We start from the raw sequence: 20,145 nt of genomic DNA, 5'->3' as shown, positions 1-20,145 counted from the left end.
TTGGTTAAATCGTAGAATGCTCCTAGTATAATAAGCATTTTAGGGTAATATGGTGGAATCGATAAGGAAGCTGTAACTACGTGTAAGGTTCGTTTTTAACTTCCACCAAAATTAACAGTTGTCGCATAAAGTGCAAATGTCGTGTTCTTTTTCCAATTGGTTTTCTCTTTATAAAAATCGCTTTTTAACCCAAATAATTAGCCAAACAAACAAGTACCAAGCCGAAAACCAGTTCTAAATTCTCTTGGCTTGCTTAGTATTTACTCTTGTTACATTATGATACAAAGTTTATCTTCTTTTTTTTTGAAAAGGAAAGGTTATTATTTTATTAATAAAAAGGAAAATAGATTACTTAAGTACCTCGTTCAGTTAAAAAACATTTATACTTTCCCTTCCATTATGACATTCCAGTGTGTTATGAGTTGACTGGATTGTATGAATTTGAACCAGTTTGATGTTGATGTCCGTAGGCATATGGTGCTTTTGACTTCATCAATGGCCACTTTGGCTTCTCTTCCTCTTTTCCCAGCCATTACCCTTTGGTTTCTTTCATTACATATCACCCATATGATAGCAAATATTAATAAGGGTCATATCTTCCTTCCTCCGTTTCCCACTCTTCTTTGTTTCCATGCCAGCATTTGATGTTCCATGTCTTTGTTCTGGACCCATGTCTGATTGAAGCCTTTAATGAAGTAGTTCCAGATATCTGAAGCATATGTGCAGTGCAAGAAGATGTGAGCAGTTGTTTCTTCCTCCGTTCTACAAAAGCTGCACCTTGAGTTTTGTATGTCACATCCCCTTTTAAGTAAGTTATCTTCAGTAGCAATGGCATTTTGTAGCACCATCCACATAAATAATTGTACCTTGGGAGGTACAAATTTGATCCAGATGCTTTTATAAGAGACCTGAGATACCTGAATCAAATGTGTTGAGGAGTCTTGTGAACTGAGAGCTTCATAACACTCTTTGGCAGAAAATTTGTCTCCAAATTTGCATGTAACTTCATCTGAATTGGTGTTTAATACTGGAGGGGTTCCAATGTGCATTATTAAGAAATATCCTGCATTTGCTCCATAGATGCATTTTTATTGCTTTTATAAGAGACCTGAGATACAAAGTTTATCTTGGATGTTACCTTTGTGATGGTGTATCTCGTTTTTTTCTTTCTTAGGGATACATCGCGAAGAAATATATGTATAGAGTTTATCTTCCTATTTCTTGGTTATTAATTTCTTGTTGAAAATATGCCATAATCAATGTGCTAGCGGAAACATTACAGTGATACAGATTACAAACTCTTGACATCTTGGAGATGTACGAGCTAGAATCTAGGAGCTCACATATTAAGCAAGATCTTACTCTACTGAACCTCTCACTTTTTAATACCACTTCCTAGCTTGGTTTACAAATGAAGAAATATAAACCTATTTATAGGCTTCATACAACTGGCTTCTTTGTCTCCAGAATATTCCTTTTAGAGTATTCCGGCCGTTCCTTTTTAATTGGTTGTTTTTTATAAATAAATATTTTAGAAAAATAGGCCGGTTTCTAACTGGGAAAGTCAAATGTTACTTTAATTTTCTGGGATCACTTTCTTTTGATGACAAGTATCATGTGGACCATTTCACTTTACTTTTTTTGCTGACAAGTGTCATGAGAACCATTTCACTTCACTTCTTTTATTGACAAGTGTTATGAGGACCACTTTCAATGATTAGTTCTCTTAATTTCCTTAATTTTCTCAAAGAACAAAACCAGCCTATTAAAAAATAACGCAGGGAGTACTATTCCGCGGACTCCATCTAGGACTTAAACTGCAACTGTGTTAAGCAATCCCTATTAGACATTTCGTACTATAGAAATTATAAGACCTTCCATTACACTTCTAGACAATCTAGTTTTGTCTTGGTAGTTCTAGATTTTTCTTTCAAATGTGAATTACAACTTATAAATTACGTTTTCTAATGTCGATATATGATACTAATCATACTATGGGTTTCTCTATTGGATGCTTTTGCAGGAGTTGATTATGTTGGGGTGTTATTGGATCGGCAGAACTGGAGCTGTATTCGAACTAATAATCAGAAGCTTGTCAGGTGCCGTTGCCAGATATAGCAACTATGTCGGCAGTAAAGAATAAGGTTTCGGGACATTGCAGGGACTTTTGTCAAGCTACTACAAAAGCCTGGAAGAGTGACGGTGAAGGATTATTACAGCGGGAGTGGAAATGCCAGGTTTTGAAGTTTGGAGCATTGGAGGGTTCTTTCCCTGCAGGGGTTTAATTGCCTATGTTTCGAAACAGTTAGGACAGTGTGATTTCGAGGCCAACATTTCCTCTTTGTCTATAGTTTAAACTGCTAATTTGAGATGAGATTGACATTCAGCGACTGGCCCCACGTAGAAGTGTTTGTTTTTACCTCTTTTACAGTTTAGACAGTGCACTGGCAAACCTATTTTGTTACGGAGGCTATTACTGATGCAAATCCTTTTCGATTCTCTAGTGAAAACCATGTACTATGGATGTTACTGGAAGCTCGTGGGACCAATTTTGTCCTGGGTGTAGGCCTATATCACCTGGGTTGTTGCCAAGCTAAAAAAATCTATTGAAACAGCGGAACAGAGTTGTTTTTGGTAATTTCTCTTTTAAACTTAAAAATATATGAAAGCTTTAATGATTCTGACCATAAACCTGATTCTATAAAGTGGAACGAATTGGACAAACTGGTGGAATATCAAAAATTGAGGGTTTAGCCTCTAGGAGATAAAATACTGCCTATTTCCATAAATAAAATTACCACAGGTGAATTTGCAGAAAGTACTGCTTCTTTTGTGACCTACCAAAGATATGAACAGGATCACCCCTGGGTATATGCATGATTCGCTCGTTGAGGAAGCTGAGGGTCACAAACTGTCATCATTTAGGACACGCAGAAATGACAAATTTGGAAGTCCTCAAGCTTCATGGCTGTACAGAATTCTAAGATTTGCTGGACTCGAATAGACCTAATAGAAAGCTGGGGCTTCCAGATGGCAAGTGAATTGAGCGGCCTGAAAAGGCTCGATATGAGATGGTGCTCAGTTAAACATGTGCCAATGTAATAGTGAAAGCTCTTTTTCCCTAAAGCTGAAGTTACAAGTTTTGAAAGACAACTTAAATCTGGACTGCTTAGGGTCCAATTTTTCAGACAGAACTACCAGGTTGCATCCAAATAAGTTAGTTTAGCTGACTAGTGCCTTAAGCCGAGATAGAGAATGAATTCAACGAGATGAAAGTCAATACAAACAAGGGTTCAAATACATATTGGGATTTCCCGTATCAAAAAAAAATAAAAATACATATTGGGATTTTAACTTTATGGCAGCATTGCAGGAGATATGACTGATACATAAGTGCACCCCACACACACCCCTGGGTTCCCTCTATTTCTCTATTGTTTTTCACTTCTGCAGAAAAGAAAACTAAACTAGAAAGAAAATAGATTTTTTTTTTTTTTTTAAAAAAAAGAGCTGAAACATAAAAGGGAATAAAAAAGTGCAAAGCAGGCGAACAGTATTACTGGCGAAATTGGGTTCACTTCTGCCTATCCTAAATGCAAGAACTGAACCCAGAGCTTTCCTTATTTTCTCATTAATATATTCACAATCTCTCGTAATGTTACATTATCACAACATGTGATTTTCTAAAGAATCTCAACATGGAGATCTGCAATCGATCTCTTCCATTTTGGAATGATGATAACAGTAGTCACCTATGGCTCCATTTCCAGCAAATAATAATCGTGAATGCCTGAAAACCGAAGTGCTGCACTGGGCTGGTGATGCTAAATCAGACACTCCTCCAGCAGAAACCTTGGCGACTGAAACTTGTTGAAGAATACTCTGAACCTAAATCACCTGTTTGCAAGCATTTTTTGGAGCTGAATCACTTGTTGCCTCTGCTCCAATGGCAAAGAACTCAACTGCTCCGGCGTCAGGTTCATCACTTGTTCCAGTAGGGCTGACTCATCATCAGGTGCCTGCTGTTAGGTAGAAAAACAAATGATTAGACATCAGCACAAGAAACCAGAAAGTATCAAATGGGTTACTTGATCAACCTGCTTGTAAAGGTCAATTTAACAAGATAAACACTGATCTAGGTGTAGACTGACTCTTTATAAATGAAATTAAAACCCTTGAACTCCTCATTAAAAAAATCATCTTTTTCAATCTATCATTCGTAACACGATAACACATATGGCTAACTATGTATGCCAATGTCCTAGTACCAGTTGTTCTTGCTTAAGAAATAGTGAGGCAGATGTGAAGTTGAAGCTACTGCAAGACAAACATATTACCTGAGGAGCTTGCTTCTCTGGATACTGCATCCCTTCAGTACTTGAAATCCTGTTAGCAGGCGATGAACCAATTCCAACAGCTTGGATTGGACCCGATCCGCCTATCGTAGATGTTTGTTGATTCACCGTACTACGTACTACCTGCCCATCTTCTAACCTCGCCAGCTTTGACGGCCGATTCATATTATCAGAAGTGTCACCCATCCTACGCTTTTGCTCCAATGGTCCCGAGGACATGTTTAGATACGTGCTGTTTCTGGCATCAACCGGAACTTGAGCAGATCTTTCAGCAAATTTGTTAGCTAAGTCAGGTACACTAGGTCGCATCATTGAATTTGATGAGCTAGGCTGCAATTTTTATACAGACAAGGGTTAGGAGAAAAGCATAACAATGTATAAATTCATGAAATAAAATGATCACAATGCCAAAAAGTCTGAAAACTTAATATAGCACGCAAGTATGTGTTGGAAGGGGTTAACTACTGATAACAGATGGCTTAGAGAAACAGAACCCACAACAAACTATTATCAAAAGTGCTCAGAAAGATCATAAAAGAGGCAGAACACGTCTGGCACTAATATCAAGCAAACTAGAATTTTATTTATTTTGTCTGTCTATTGGGAAAAAATCAAACCAAGGCTGGATCAGCACACTACACCATAAAGGTTCTAAATAAGTGAAAGCTTTCAATAGTCTTCTCTACTAAACTACTAAATAAGTACAAACAACATCATTTATTGATTTAGTGCACTAGTAAGCCCATAAAAGAGTCAGCTGTATCAGTAGCAGTTGGCACCTGAAAATTTTGTTGTGATAACGGAGGGCGGGGCAGAAATGAATCTTGAACTGTTGCATTTTGGTAAGTATTATGTGTTAAATTTGCTGGTGCAACCGAACGAAGATGCAGAGGAGGCTGTTGAATTTGCTGATTCAAAGCAGTAGAAGTTTCCAAAACTTGAGTCTGTGGCCTAATAGGCAAACCAGAAAATGGCCTCATGGAAGGAACAGTTAAAACTCCAGGCTGCATTGACATTGTTGTTTGTGGTAGATGTTGACCTGTTTGTGTTTGTTGTGGATGTGAAAACCGAGGTTGCATAGATAGCTGAGGATATGTCCCAGAAGAAGGCTGATTGTTCACCAGGACATTCTGAGGAACAGAAGGTAAATGGCCTTCTTGCATCCCAGGAGGCATTTTATTCCCCGAATGAGGAGGAAATAATGCTAACTTGTGGTCCTTCATGCCTTCTTGTAGTGGAGGCGGGTGCAAGAGTGAACCAGGTGATTGCCGGATATTTGGCATCTGCAACTGCACCATGTAAAATTGTAAGGTTATTTCGTTTGCCACCAACTTTCAACAAGAATTACATAGATGAGAGAATTTCTGGAAAAAGAAAACATACCACTTGTGGAGTCACCATCCCTAACATTATCTGTGCCTGCAGTCGAAGTCAAAAGAGAAACTTTCAGTTGGAGCTTGGTGAATATGCTGCAATGAACTGATTGTAATGACGTGCAATTAAAGAATAAACACAGGGAAAGGAAGATAGCAATAAAAACATCTTGAGCAATGGAAGCATTTTGGAACTCTGGAAACACATTGACATTGTTCAATTGACACACAATAAGTGGGAGTACTTCCTACTCAGTGTACTCCTAGTCTCCTACATGTGCAAATGTCATTTACTTCTATTATTGTTTGGAGCTTTTCGTAAGACACGACTACTAAACATTTTCAGGGTGAAGAGGGTTAGCTTATGCACAACATACTACGGGGTTAAGCTCACATGTTTTATGGAGAACAAGTGATTATACTAGATATTTGCATGCTGATCAACAATCTACATTACACAATTTTTGAATGTGTTTTCCATCAAACGTTCAGATTGACTTTATAGACTTTGAATCTAAATGTAATGGATGAGGTCCAGTAGTGCATCCATGGCGTGTGGTACAAGGACACCTAGTAAGTATATAAAACAGAAGAAAAAAAATCGACGCAGTTTTTTAATGTGGTTTCTAAGCATTTGAAAACAGTGTATTTATGTGAGATGGGAGACAACTGGTTGTGAACTTTAGCTGGAGAGTCAATTGTTTGATGCAAAGCATGACGCACAACCATGACAAACCAACTACAGTCTAAAGATAATAAGTTCAAGTAACAAACGAACCGATAACTATACCTGAAATAGAGCTTTTGGGAGCTGTGGACTCGATAACAATAGCTGCCGTGCTAATTCTTTGTTTTGGGTAGCCATTACCTATAATCAGAATTATACAACAGATATCAAATAGGATTCTTTTGGGGACATGAAAGCCAAGAGAAAAGTGGACATTGCTTACTTTCATTTCAGACATAATCTCAAACATCTGATTTCGTGACATTTTAGCTAGATAATGAGTCAACTGATCGCTGCCCAAACCAAATTGACCTGGCAAACCATTCTGCTGGGACATGGCACCACTCTGAGCACTACCCAGAGCTCCTGCCATGACAGATGCAGCTGTAGCAGCTAATGAGATCCCAATTGGCTGATGAAGAGCTGAATCGACTATGACAGCTGGGCCACCTATTGGCTTTTGAGGATCTGATAAAGATACAGAGGGAACTGTAAGGTGGTTTGAAGACTAAAATAATGGATATAACTAGCAGAGAGAAGAAAACTAACCAACACTTGGCGTCAACCCTGGCCCACCACGGCCCTGCAAAACAGAAGGCCAAATTGGAGTCAGATCGTCTTTATAGAACAACTACAAGACAATAACATGTATACTGGATAAACTTTAACATTTTGCTTGATGTCATTCCTCAGCACCTAGTCAGGGTCTCATAGAAAAAATAATTCAAAAATAAATGTGATCAACTGATTCGTTAACAATCAAGACCTCCATGTTGACATATGGTATAAACCACTTCTAACCTTCCTGAATGTAGGATTATTTATAAATTAATTACATCAGCCACACCCAGGATCCTTCGTTCTAATTATACCAAGAAATTGGACAAGGAGACCAGTGCTATCAACTTTTCATACATCGACTTGTTTACCTAAAATTGAACATCTATTACATTTGGCAAAAGTGTTGTTTGGTATGTCTAGTACTTCGGGGTAAAGGAATTAAGGAATATCAAACAAATTGGCTATGTGATATATTGGCCATACCTGCTCGCGGTTTCTGTCAGCACCTTTATCATTTTCAGCAAAATCAACTCGTAACTGGCGACCATTTATTTCATACCCTTGAAGATTACGACGAGCACTTAAAGCAGTCTCTTCATCCTTATACTCACAGAAACCATACCCTTTGGGTTTCCCGGTTTCTCTATCAATAACTAACCTGAATGATTATACAAACACATATAAATACATAGACAGCTGATGAAGAATACTGCAGAAAAGAAATAGAACCCAGATCCTTCAAAGATAAAACATTCCCCAATTTTCTCAAGTAGAAAAAACAACAAAATTCGTATATTGAGCACCATGATCCATGTGCATATTAACCTTTCAGCTGTTTTAGAGGAAAATCGGTTAGGCATCCTAGATATAACCAGAGTGTATAGAACATCCAGGGATAGCACATGATTACAGAATCCCAGCTTCTTTGCTTTGTTGGGCAAGCTGGGATTCAATCTCGCCTCAAGGTTTTAACCTCCAATCTGAATTTTCCTACATTTTTTTAAATCTTAACCACTCTGATTCTAGTTTCAGTTAGTCAGGATAACTTCAACATTACAATGTCCAAGCTACTCTTCTATGAATGTCTATACAGATTTAGACCACTAACTCTAAAATTTGGTAGCTTCTTGAATAAGATTAGTGGTTTGTGGCAATGCTAAGTTGTTTAGCTCAGTAAATACTCTAGACAAGGACTATGTCCCAAGAAAAATTGAACCCTTGGTTACAATAGAACCACTAGTTATATAAATTACCCTAATCCAATCTATGGGTTCAGAATCTGAATCGTTAAGTTCAGTAATCCTTTTAACAGTGAGATGGAACCTCATTGTGTCTATAGCACCAAAATTGTTATAAATTAATAAACTCCCATCAAAGTCAAATCCATCTAAGTACTATCCAAACTAAAAAACCCAGAAATAATAATTTAAAATTTAAAATCTAGGGTTTTACCTGAAGGATACAACAGGACCAACTTCTTCACAGATTTGTACAAGCTGTTCTTCAGTTGCATCATACGGTATATTCCCAACTGCAAATTCAATAATAAAAAACACAAATTTAACAATCAACTGGATCCAATTACTAAACAAAAAATTGATGAGCAACAAAATTTGGGTTTTTTAATTAATTGAAAAAAGAAAGAGAGAGACGAACCAAAAACGCAGCGGTGCTGAGAATTGCTGGTAGCCATTAATTTTAGTAGTAATTAAGTTACAGAAACAAGAATAGGAGGTTGAATTTTTTTTCTTCTAGCTCTAGGCATTCTAATTGTTCTAATATTTGGTCCTCATCTTCTTATATAGCGAAGGAGAATGAGAAATAGACAGGGAAGGAAAAAAGGAAAGAAGTTGCTGCTGCTGGGTTACTGCCGCTACTTCCAGAGTTTCTAAATTTCAGTTTTGTTTTCCCTCTTCTGTAAGGAAAAAGGTTATATTCTGGTTTTTAACAATTTTGGGGTTCCCTGGATGAACCGTGATATTGGGCATACCAAAATCTTCCAAGGCATACTGAACGAAGACAAAAAAAGGTTGTGAAATAGCAAAATCAGATAACCCCTTAACCCAAAAAAATTTTAATGGCAAATCTGCCCTTTACATATTAGTGTTAATAATCTTGATTAGTGATTAAATATTTTGTTTAGTGATTAAAATAATTTTCAGAATTATAAGAGTTGTTTAAATGAAAAATTTGAGGAAAAAAAATCAAAGTTTTGGTTTGGTTAAGAAGGAGAGAAAGAGAAGGAGAAAGTGAGAAAATTTTAATTCTTGATTCAATGGAGGATGAGGAGGGTCATAATTCATATAAAAAACCTAGGAAAATACATATCAACTACACCAATGATTCCCAAATGGCTGATTTCTTAGATTATGAGAATGATTTTACACCCACTCAAACTCAAACACAAACTCAAGATGATGATTTTTATGAGCCAAATCCAAATGATGAGTACATATATGAGGAACCCAATGCTTCTAATACACAGGTACACTTATATCTTATGCTCAATCTCACTTTTAGAGCTCTCAATTATCAAATGTTAGGTTTTTTGAATCATGGTTCGGCGAAACAGGTTGAGGTTCGGCTCACATCTATGAGCCGAATCTACCAATTGATGAACGGTTCGGCTTACTGAATCTGTTTACTGCATGTGCCGAACCTATAATTTCCAATTCCAACCCTTTTGCTAGACACTAGTTCGGCTTATATGAAAGTTTCATAGTAAGCCGAACAAAATCCTGATTAGCCCGGAATAGAATCATTACTAATTCGGCTTACATATCCAAAATCGTATGTGCCAAACATAATTTTTTAATTTCTGGGTTGAAATATTGTTATTAGTTCGGCACATATGGAGAATATCGTATCAGCCGAAACCTCTTATGTTTAAGGTTCGACACATAATATGATTATAGTCTGAGCCGAACATGAATTTGTAAATTTTTGGGTTAAAATATTGTTTGTGGTTCGGCACATATTGAGGATATCGTATAAGCCAAAACCTGTAGATGTTTATAGTTCGGCACATAATGTGATTATCGAATGCGCCGAACCTTGTTATTATATTCCCTTTCTAGTGTTTAACCTTGTGATATTCTTTGTAGATCGTGCTTGGACCCATGGAAAATCAACCTGATCCAGTAGACATAATTCACGAGGATACCAAGGATCACTTCCAAAATGATTTGGTATGTAAGAACCTTTTGTTTACCTTAATGTTGTCGGAATATTCCAAAGTTTTTCTTACTAATTACTTGTTTTGGAATGAACGTAAATATGGAAAACTAAACCAGAAGTTCTGGATTGGCTTGAGGAATACGCGATGAAGATAAATTGTGTACTAGTTAAAGGACAACAAAGCCGATAGGATCGGTTTGAAATGATTTGTGAGCGTAGTGGAACCGGCGCTAGCAAGGTTAAAAAGGGTACTGTATACGTTGGGAAGACCGGGAGAAAGAATAGGACGAAGACGAAGAAAAGAAATTGCCCTTTCAAAGATCGTTTTCAACCTCAAGAATAATTCCATGAACAAAGAATATCAATATTGGATAATGAATAAAGATATGGATTGTCGTCATAACCACCCACGTCCCAAAAACCTTCATGGACATGCGAAAGTAGCGCGACTCAAACCCGACGAGATGCTAGAAGTGGATAAAATGACACGAGCACGTTTGCCACCTTCTAGGATTCTTAGCAAATTGAAGGCGGACAACAACAATAACAAGTCGACTATGCAAACTATCTACAATGCAAGACAAAAGATTAGAATACTCAATTTGCAAGGTAGGATGGTGATGCAACAAGTAATGTGGTTAGGGGTGAAGAATAACTACGCTTGCCAAAAGAAGTTGGATGACTTCGGTCAAGTCACACACCTTTTCCTTGTCCACCCGGAATGTGCCCAATTGGCTCTATGCTTCCCACAAGTTATTATATTGGATTGCACGTACAAGACTTATTAAGCATTGGAAGACCGCCTACCCCGATGTCATTACTTACTTGGTCAAAGATGTGTTGGAACCTAATAAAGAAAGGTTCGTGATTTGTTTCACAAATCGGCACAAACACTTCGACAACCAAGCCACAAGTATGGTAGAGTCGGCTCATTATCGGTTGAAGAAGAACCTTTTTGGTTGTGTTGACACTTTTGTCACGGTTTTTGATGCAATTGATGAATATTTCAAAAGTGATGTTGTGAGAATTAAAACCGCGTTCGAGCATGACCTTATGTTTAGACACAAGAATTATGGTACTAATTGTATACGGGAATTAACTTATAGAGTCTCCCATCTATGCATCGACTTGTTGATGAAAAAGTGGATTTGATCAAGACATTAGGCGCCACCTTGGAGGAAGAGTGTGTTTGTACAATGAAGAAATCTATGGGACTTCCATGCCTCCATGACCTACTTCGGTACAAGGATGGTATCATACCATTTGAGGATATTGATCATTTTTGGAAACAATTAAGCTTCGATCCTCTCCCAACCGAAGACGATGAGGATGAGCTAGAGATATGGGACACGACAAATGGGAAAAAATTGGCGGAGATGTATAGGAATATGTCCCGACCTCAAAAGAAATTCCTATGGGACAACATGATGCCGGTCATGTATCCTTTCACCCAAGAAAATATTTTGGAACCGGAGAAGAGTGACCCGAAAGGTAGGAAGAGTAAGAAAATGAATAATTTTCAAACTAGACAAGCCAACAAGGAACTATTGGCTAATAAAAGGAATCCATCCTACGTTGAGTACCATGATGCAAGGTTTGAAAAGGCAAAGGAAGAAATTGAGAAGTTGATGAAGGAGGAAGAAGTCAAAGTTCCAAAAAAACGAGGTCGCCCGAGTATTCAAAAATCGGAAAAAAGTAACAAAGAGGTGAATGATAATGATTGTCCGTCACAAGCTAAGGATAGTAAAGAGGATGTCAAGGGGAAGGCTAAGATGTATTCTTCACAAACTAAGATACAGGAGAAAAGGACCGTACATGAAATTGGTAGGATGAGAGGACCCAAAAGAGATAAGTCCGGTAGGTATATGAGGCCTATCAATTTTATATACGATAACTACTTGGAAGATCTATCGCCAATAATTCATGAGCATATTATAACAATGGACGACGTGCAAGGCGATGGAAATTGTGGTTATTACGTCACTGCGGAACAACTTGGTCCTTTTATGGAAGGGAATAATCTGGTGCCCCCTGAAAATGAAGTGAACTATATTCGGCAACGATTGTTACAAACCCTACATAAAAACAAAGAATTCTATAAGATAATGACGAGAACAGGTCCAAGAAAAGATGCAGGGGTGGCAGCGGAGTACGTTGCATTCGAACGTCGTTTGCATGGGGATTTTATCATTACCGAAGAACATTGGATGTCAATGCCCATTTGTGGGTTTTTAATAGCGGAGACATTCAATTGCGTCGTACATTGTTTTGCATGGACGGGTAGTAGCTTTACTTACGCGCCTCCAACAAAACCTTGCAATGATGGTGTAAAGGATAGAAGACTTGTTCTTGTATTTGTTCAAAATTGTCATTTTATCGGCCTCAAACTTAGGCCCGGTTGCCCATTACCACCCTTGATGAGTGCAGCCTTTTGGCCTAGATTTGAAAATAATTTTGCGATGGATTGGTGTGCAAATTATGCGACGGAAATGGATCTTTGGAAATCTTTGCATGTGCAGCCTCCAAGTGGACAAGTAATTACGTTTTCAAGTGATGAGGATGAAGATGTTAAGCAAGAGGTCAGTGAAGATGATGAGAATGAGGTCAGTGAAGATGATGAGAAAGAGGTCAGTGAAGAGGATGAGATTCGTTTAGGATCTCCATAAAAAATGTTTCATGGATTTATCCGTTTATTTTGTCTCAGGTTCGGCTTATAAGAACAATTCACTGAAAGCCGAACCTGACAACAAAAATACCAGAGTTTTTTTGTCAGGTTCGGCTCATAATATTATTTCACTGCAAGCCGAACCTTGAAACTTTAAAAAGCCAGAATTACTTTGCTAGTTTCGGCTTGTAGTATATTTCTGAAGAAAGCCGAACCTTTCATGATTCATGAACACAAGAATTATTATATCATTCCAAATAGACTTTTCAAATTCATAGAAATTGTGGATTACATCCCTGCTACATAGTAGGCTTCCAATTAATTTCTAATATCCTAAATGGGTAATGAGAAACCTTCTAAGAATGTGGTAGTGATCTTTGTATTTGAAATTCTTTCCCTTCCATCGTCGCCATTCCTCTAGAGCTCGAACTTCAATATCAGAGTTTGTTTCACCTTTGAGTCGATATCGACTCACAATCCGAACTAAAGTTATGAAGTCTGTGACTTTTTTCTTAATACTTATAATTCGGCAAAACAAGGACGCACTATCCCGGTTGTGAGGATTACATGTTTCCGTGCTGAAGGCTTCATGAATTCTAACCAAGTAGTACATACTCATCAGACCATTTAATCGTCGTTCTTCACCCTTCTTTGGATAGTATGCTACATAATTAGTGCAAAGAGATAAATCTTCTTCTAGAGTAAACTTAGGAGTTGGGGGTGCCATTTGTTGAGCATATGTGGTTAAGAATATGAAAAAACATGTAGGTATATATAGAATATAGTTTTACAACGGCTATATCTTTCAAAAAAAGAGTCGTTCCTAGATTTTCGTGAAAAAAAAGTAAAGGTTCGGCTTATAGAAATTTTAGAACATAAGCCGAACCTATATACATAACGGCTATTTTTTAAAAAAAATTGAAAATTTTTACAGCTTCGGCTCACCATATTGGTGAGATTTAAGCCGAACTATATACTGGATTACACCAATAATGATTTTTAAGGCTCGACTTATAACTCAAATTAATGAAAAAGCCGAACCTGAAGGACAAATGATTCGGCGCGTAACTAACATTAGAGGATAAGCCGAACTCTATACATTCGGCGCATAACTGTTAAGATATTCATTAAAACATGAAATTGAAGGTGTCCATAACCCAATCCCAGCACCATTAAAAACAAAGTTGAGCACCTAAAAGCAAAGGTGTTTGCAACACCATAAAAGTGTACTTAAAACTTAAGAAAAACATTAAAAGGAAGTTGGAAACATAAAAGGGCATTTAACCACGACCCCTCTTCTTAGTGGTAGGCTTTTGTGCGGGTTCCTCGGGTCCTTCTCCTTTGTTGATGATTGCATCCCACTTTTTGTAGAGGTAGTTTTGTTCTTCCACGGTCATTGGTGTTTTGCAATCAATTTTGTCCTTCATTTTTTTCAACATCTCCCTACCCGAGGCATTGGTCCTGACACAAGTATGAAAGTTATAAGACTAATTCGGCGCAAGTACGAATCATGTCTTGAAATTTTTATTAGCTTACGCAGAGAGTGGATCGGCTCATACCACAAAACAATTATAAGCCGATCCTAAATATTCGGCTCACAACCGATACCGTCGAATAAGCCGAATCTATGATTATGATCTCAAACATGTATTCGACGCAACATGATATCATATAAATAAGTCGATCCTATACACTTGTAAAATTTATGAAATTTTAACAATGATATTCGGCGCAGCCCTAATACTATCGAATAAGCCTAATCTAGACTTATGAACTGAAACATTTATTCGGCGCAAAACTAATACAACCATACAAGCCGATCCTAAGCACATGCAAATATTCTGAAATTCAAACAACATTTATTCGGCACAAAACTAATACAACCATACAAGCCGATCCTAAGCACATGCAAAAATTCTGAAATTCAAACAACATTTATTCGGCACAAAACTAATACTACCATACAAGCCGATCCTAAGCACATGCAAAAATTCTGAAATTCAAACAACATTTATTCGGCACAAAACTAATACTACCATACAAGCCGATCCTACTCACATGCAAAATTTCTGAAATTCACAAAACATATTCGGCACAAAACTAACACCATCGAATAAGCCGATCCTAAATATAAGTCTTTGTGTCACTAAGTTCGGCTCAAAACGGATTTCAGATATATGCCGAGCCGTTCATATGCACTTTCAGGGTTCAGTTTCAAGAATAGCTCGACGCACATCTAACATTTGTTTTACGCCGAACCATACCCTGTAACCGCCGCAGAACACATGATTTTGACGAATTAAATCGACCAAAACAATCAAAAACATCAAATACGAGATGGGTTTGTAGAACTAACCTTCTTATTCTCATTTCCGGAGTTGGTTCTTCTTCAATCTCTTCTTCCGGTTGATTTTGTGGTTGATTTTGAGTTTGTTCTTCACTCTCTAAATCTTCTTCTTCATCAATAGGTTGTTCAATCGATCGATTTGAACGAGATACTGCCTTACGATGACCCATTATATAGATGAGTTTAATTGTCGATTAAAGTTTCACGAATCGACAATTAAATTTCCGCGATGAAAAAAAAGGAAAGGGTGAATGAGTTCGGTTGTGGAGAGGAAGAAGAAGAAGGTGAATGAAACTGATTTTAGGTGTAGTTGATTATAGGTTTTCTATTAGGGTTAGGGACAGATTAGTAGTAATTTAAAGTATTTAAGGGCATATAGGTAATTGAACCACCCCATAGGGTACCCCTTATAAGGTCACCCAAGTTAGGACTACTGCCTTGTATGCCTAAGAAGATTTTAGTATGCCCAATATTATGGTTCCTCTGGATACGCCGAATATTTTAAGTAGTAATAACACGGATTTCTATTTTTAACACCCTCTCTTCAAGTCCGAAGTCCAAACCAACCAAGGAAGTGGGAAGTGTCTGGTTCCCTAAAGGTACGATTTCAGTTGACAATCTATTGCAGAAATAAAGCTGTTGAGGACACAATTCAAGAAGTTACGTTGACTTGGAAAAGTCAGAAATTAGTTAGGTAACACATTTAGAAAGAAAAAAAGGATTGCTATGGCGATGACTAAATACAATCTGAATTTAAGTTTAATACAAACTTCTCCAAATATCGTAAATTTTTGATAACGTGGGTAATTAAAACTCATCTGCATTGTCTTTCCGCTCTGATTATTTTGGTTTTTGTTTATCGTTTTCTTTTTACTACTGCTAAACTATAATTTCATGGGATGATTTAAAAAGCAAAATTACATCAATAATGTATTGACAAAAACAACTCCACCACCATAGTTATATCGCCATCAAAACTTAAAGTATAAAAGTCCATATTCATCACCATCATCATCAAATTATGTATCATGTTTTGATTGTCATTCATCACCTATTGTTGTACCAACACTTTGATTTCATTATATTAGAACAACATGTGAATGATGTTGTTGATTAATAATGATGAACCTAATTTGATTTGAGATTTTAGGTTATTAATTTTAGGGATTTTAACTGTTTTGAACACGATTTCAACTACATGTTTACACCGAAGAAAAGTATATGCAGCATTGAATTTTTTTAAGGCTTCCATTAATTTTTAATCTACCGTTACATGTTACGAGAAATTGTAAAAGAAAGAAGTCATTAGTTACGAGTTCCTACGGGAATGGCAGGTTTTGATTACCACTTTAGTTAGGTTTACATTATTTGAAGAGGATTGTATTTAACCTAAGTGTAGGTTGTATTTATTCACTGCCTTTACTTTTCATAAAGCATTTTATTTTTATCTGAGTTTTGGGAGTGACTTGTACTTCTGGAGCTCGTAGTATTCAAACACCAGTATAAGCATTTATGCTTCTAACGTCCAAATATCTTGTAAGATTTTTAAATATTTTGTAATTTAATATATTATCGATAGTCAAAGAGTCAAAAAAACTTCATCAATATATTGGTGCATTTACTATGATTGTTGGTGTTTGATTCATATCTCCACTATTATCATTTGATGATAACCATGATGAATATATGCCAAGTTCATGAAATCCATTAATGAAACCAAACCGTTCTTAAGATTCATTAGAAACTGGAACCAGACATTTCTTCATCAGAAAGATGATAGTGTTTAAATGCAACGATAATTATCTTATATTTATATGGTTGTTAAGTTCCAATTACAATGGAGATATGGGCAAGAGTGGTAATGTTATTGAAGCTTGGCACACGCACTTTCATGGTTGTCATAATAATTAGTTTTATGGAGTCTGGAGATATCAAAACCAGTAGGAAAAAGATGTTTCGTGGTGTTACATTGTGTAACGTGAAAAAATCAAGAAGAAATTAAAAAAAAACAATACGTGAGAGTATGGTTGTCAGCCAAGTAAAATTATTTCAAGTTCTTTCACTTCACAATTATAAATAAGAGTATAGCAATAAGAACGGATTCGATCCACATGGAAATATGGGTTGTTATTCGTATTTGAAAACTTATGTAAACAAGGAGGATTTTATGATTTAATTCTAAAGTAATTAACTAATTAAATTGGCAAAGAATGAACAATGAGAACCAATATGTTGAGAATATTGGTTAAGGGTTCATCATTAATCATATATAAGACATACACTTTAACTAATAACTAGAGTTTTCACTTAATCATTTATTATCAAAAATCTTAGAGTACCCCGTCGATAGCATACTCTCTAGTAAATTCCTTATGTCATCACATACCATAACGATGAAATGCGAATACTACTCAAAAAACAACCTAATACAACGTTTAATCCTCTACGATCGTTAAGTGTTATGATTAAACTAATTAATGTAGTAGAAATACTACGAATAATTTATTAAACATAGCTCAAGCTTCTACATGCAATCACAAAAATAGAAAAAATATATATAGATACAATCGGTGATTACAATATGCTACTTATCACAAGATTCATCAACAATCACGTATCTCAAAATCCTAGTCTAGCTATGGATATGTATTCATGGTCATTCGGTAACGCTCCTAAACAAAAAATTATGCAATCATACATGGATATAATGAATTGTGGAACGAAAACGATAATAATTTGATTAAGATAACAAAACTAATGTATTAATCAAGTAACATGTTTCTGATATTCGACTACATCCTCAACCAATAGGAAAGGTTTAAATACTCATGAATTTACGAAAATCCATGAAAATTAATACAAGGAAATATTTGCAAACCCTTGATTCAAGTGTGATAAATCCAAAAATCATCAAAGAAAGCCTTAGCTCCTTATTATCCTTCCGAAGTATGGTATATATATCAAATAGAAGTGAAATTACCTCTTAAATAGTATTCCTAAAAATTAAAAGTGCACGTGCTCGAATCTCGGTCGAAATAGGTTGCTACAAGTCGCAAAACATCCCAAAATAATTCATGCCTAAAGCTGAAGTCATAAAAAGAAACAACTAACGGGCTCACATCAATTATTTAATCCTAGCCAATCTCATTCAGTGCCTTGTCAGTTATGAAGAGTTGATAAGCATAACCTTCAGATGGATTCGTTCAACTGTCACAGTTCAGTTTTATCCATGGAAATTGTTATCTTTATGAAGAAATATTTCTTATGAGTTTGGAAATTTCGCCGAAAGCATATCATTTCCTCGGGGGATAATTGGAAAAATGCCCCATATTTCTATGTCCCGCTGGGAAACTGCCCCACAGAAGAAAAAAAAGTTATGGGAAAATGCCCCACCGTTGTTGTTTCCGTCCAAACTGTGTTAACTGGTCAATGACGCCACATGTGTGAGTTTCATGTGTCGGAAAAAGACATATACATCCTAAATATTTCTTTCTCCTACGTATCTCTGCCCATCTTCTCCATTTACATTAGAACAAAACAAAAAAATACAGGGACGCAAATCGAGTTTTAGTGAGGAGCCAATTGGAATTATCTCTTCACGGTACGAGAAGGATGAACGTTTATGGTTTTGCGTGTTTTTGAATTGATTAATTTAGGAAAACAAATCGAAGAGCTCTGGTGGTTCAAATTCAAAGGATTATATAAGAAAGTTGAAGTAAAAGGGAGGACAGAGCTATAGTTAGTGGAAATCAATAAGTTCATGAAACCCATGTCAATTCTGTCTTGTTTTGAAGAAATTTCAATTTCAGTTTGGTTTTGAAACATGGAATCAGAAATTAGGGTTCATTGATTTTTGGAAAATGTTTGATTTTTAAGGTTCATAGAATTTAGGGTTTTTACTGTGTAATCATGTAATTGAAGCTATTAAATCTTTGTGGTGGATGTAATAACCCTAATTAGTGAATTTGAAAGTTTGGTTTTCGGGATTTGGACAGTCAAGACATGGTTTGTGAGCTATGGTTTAAGGGTTCTCAAGGCAAGTTAAAATGGAACTTGGAATAATCTTTTCTTCACAATAAATCTGTTATGTGGTCGCTACGATTGATGGCAGTGATGATAATATTTTGCATCTGGATGTAAAGTTAAGGAATAAGAAGATACGTGAGAAGGAGGAGATATATATTAAGGTCACATAGGTAATTTACTGTATCGAATATATCTCTCCAAAGTAGATATTGACAATTCAATGGGGCGAGTTTGACTATTTGGATGGAAAAGTGACGGTGGGGCATTTTCCCATTACTTTTTTTCCATGGGGCAGTTTCCCAACGGGGCATCGAAATATGGGGTATTTTTCCAATTATCCCTTTCCTCAGAGATTCATCTGTCAAAGAATCAATTTTTCTTTTTTAACTTCTTTTCCTTGACCATTCGCATATCGGAGAAAATATATTTCTCATGAATCTTTACTCAGCCAACACAACAAGCTTTTGCTCGGTTTCGTTAACACCTCTATAATTATCGTCTCCCTGACTTACCAAATTCTTTCATGCCTCACCATTTACCAACAACAACGTCAAGACCACCTTCGATCACCACCATCGATCGAGCTTCATCGACGTCGTCATCAATCTCCATCATACTGAGCTTGAATGGCAACAAAATCATCTCAATCCATTGATAATCAACAACAACCAACCACCACAGACCCAAGAAATCCATTCGAGCTCCACCATCAATCATCTATATTGATAACATCTAAACTATTTTCTTCTTCTTTGTGCTCTCGATCTCAAACTTTATTTCGAATTCTAACCCATGGATTCTAATATTTTCGACAAGCCAATTGTTCTGTCTAGAGATTAGAATATCTTAATCAGTTACCATCAACTATCATGGTCAATCATGATCAAAATTATCGATAATGGTAATGAATCTCA

The 20,145-nt window shown here is 36.4% G+C and overlaps 1 protein-coding gene across 2 annotated transcripts; it reads right to left on the bottom strand.

Annotated features, from left to right (window-relative positions):
• Positions 1-3,556: 3,556 nt before the first annotated feature.
• LOC113347447 (cleavage stimulating factor 64-like) lies at positions 3,557-8,958 on the bottom strand. Of its 2 annotated transcripts, none has more exons than XM_026591104.1 (10): positions 8,673-8,958; positions 8,469-8,547; positions 7,500-7,674; positions 7,005-7,038; positions 6,679-6,923; positions 6,519-6,596; positions 5,739-5,774; positions 5,135-5,644; positions 4,338-4,685; positions 3,557-4,019 (listed from the first exon to the last, which is right to left on the bottom strand). In XM_026591104.1, exons 1-10 carry the CDS (start codon positions 8,707-8,709, stop codon positions 3,894-3,896), a joined length of 1,668 nt encoding a protein of 555 aa, XP_026446889.1. In that variant the 5' UTR covers positions 8,710-8,958; the 3' UTR covers positions 3,557-3,893. The 2 variants fall into 2 exon arrangements, with proteins under 2 accessions (XP_026446889.1, XP_026446888.1); XM_026591103.1 differs by having other exon boundaries at positions 3,557-4,022; positions 8,673-8,956.
• Positions 8,959-20,145: the final 11,187 nt, after the last annotated feature.

The sequence above is a fragment of the Papaver somniferum genome, chromosome 2 (assembly GCF_003573695.1).
Source record: "Papaver somniferum cultivar HN1 chromosome 2, ASM357369v1, whole genome shotgun sequence".
Lineage (NCBI taxonomy): Eukaryota > Viridiplantae > Streptophyta > Magnoliopsida > Ranunculales > Papaveraceae > Papaver > Papaver somniferum.
This window is presented reverse-complemented; position numbering and strand designations above follow the sequence as displayed.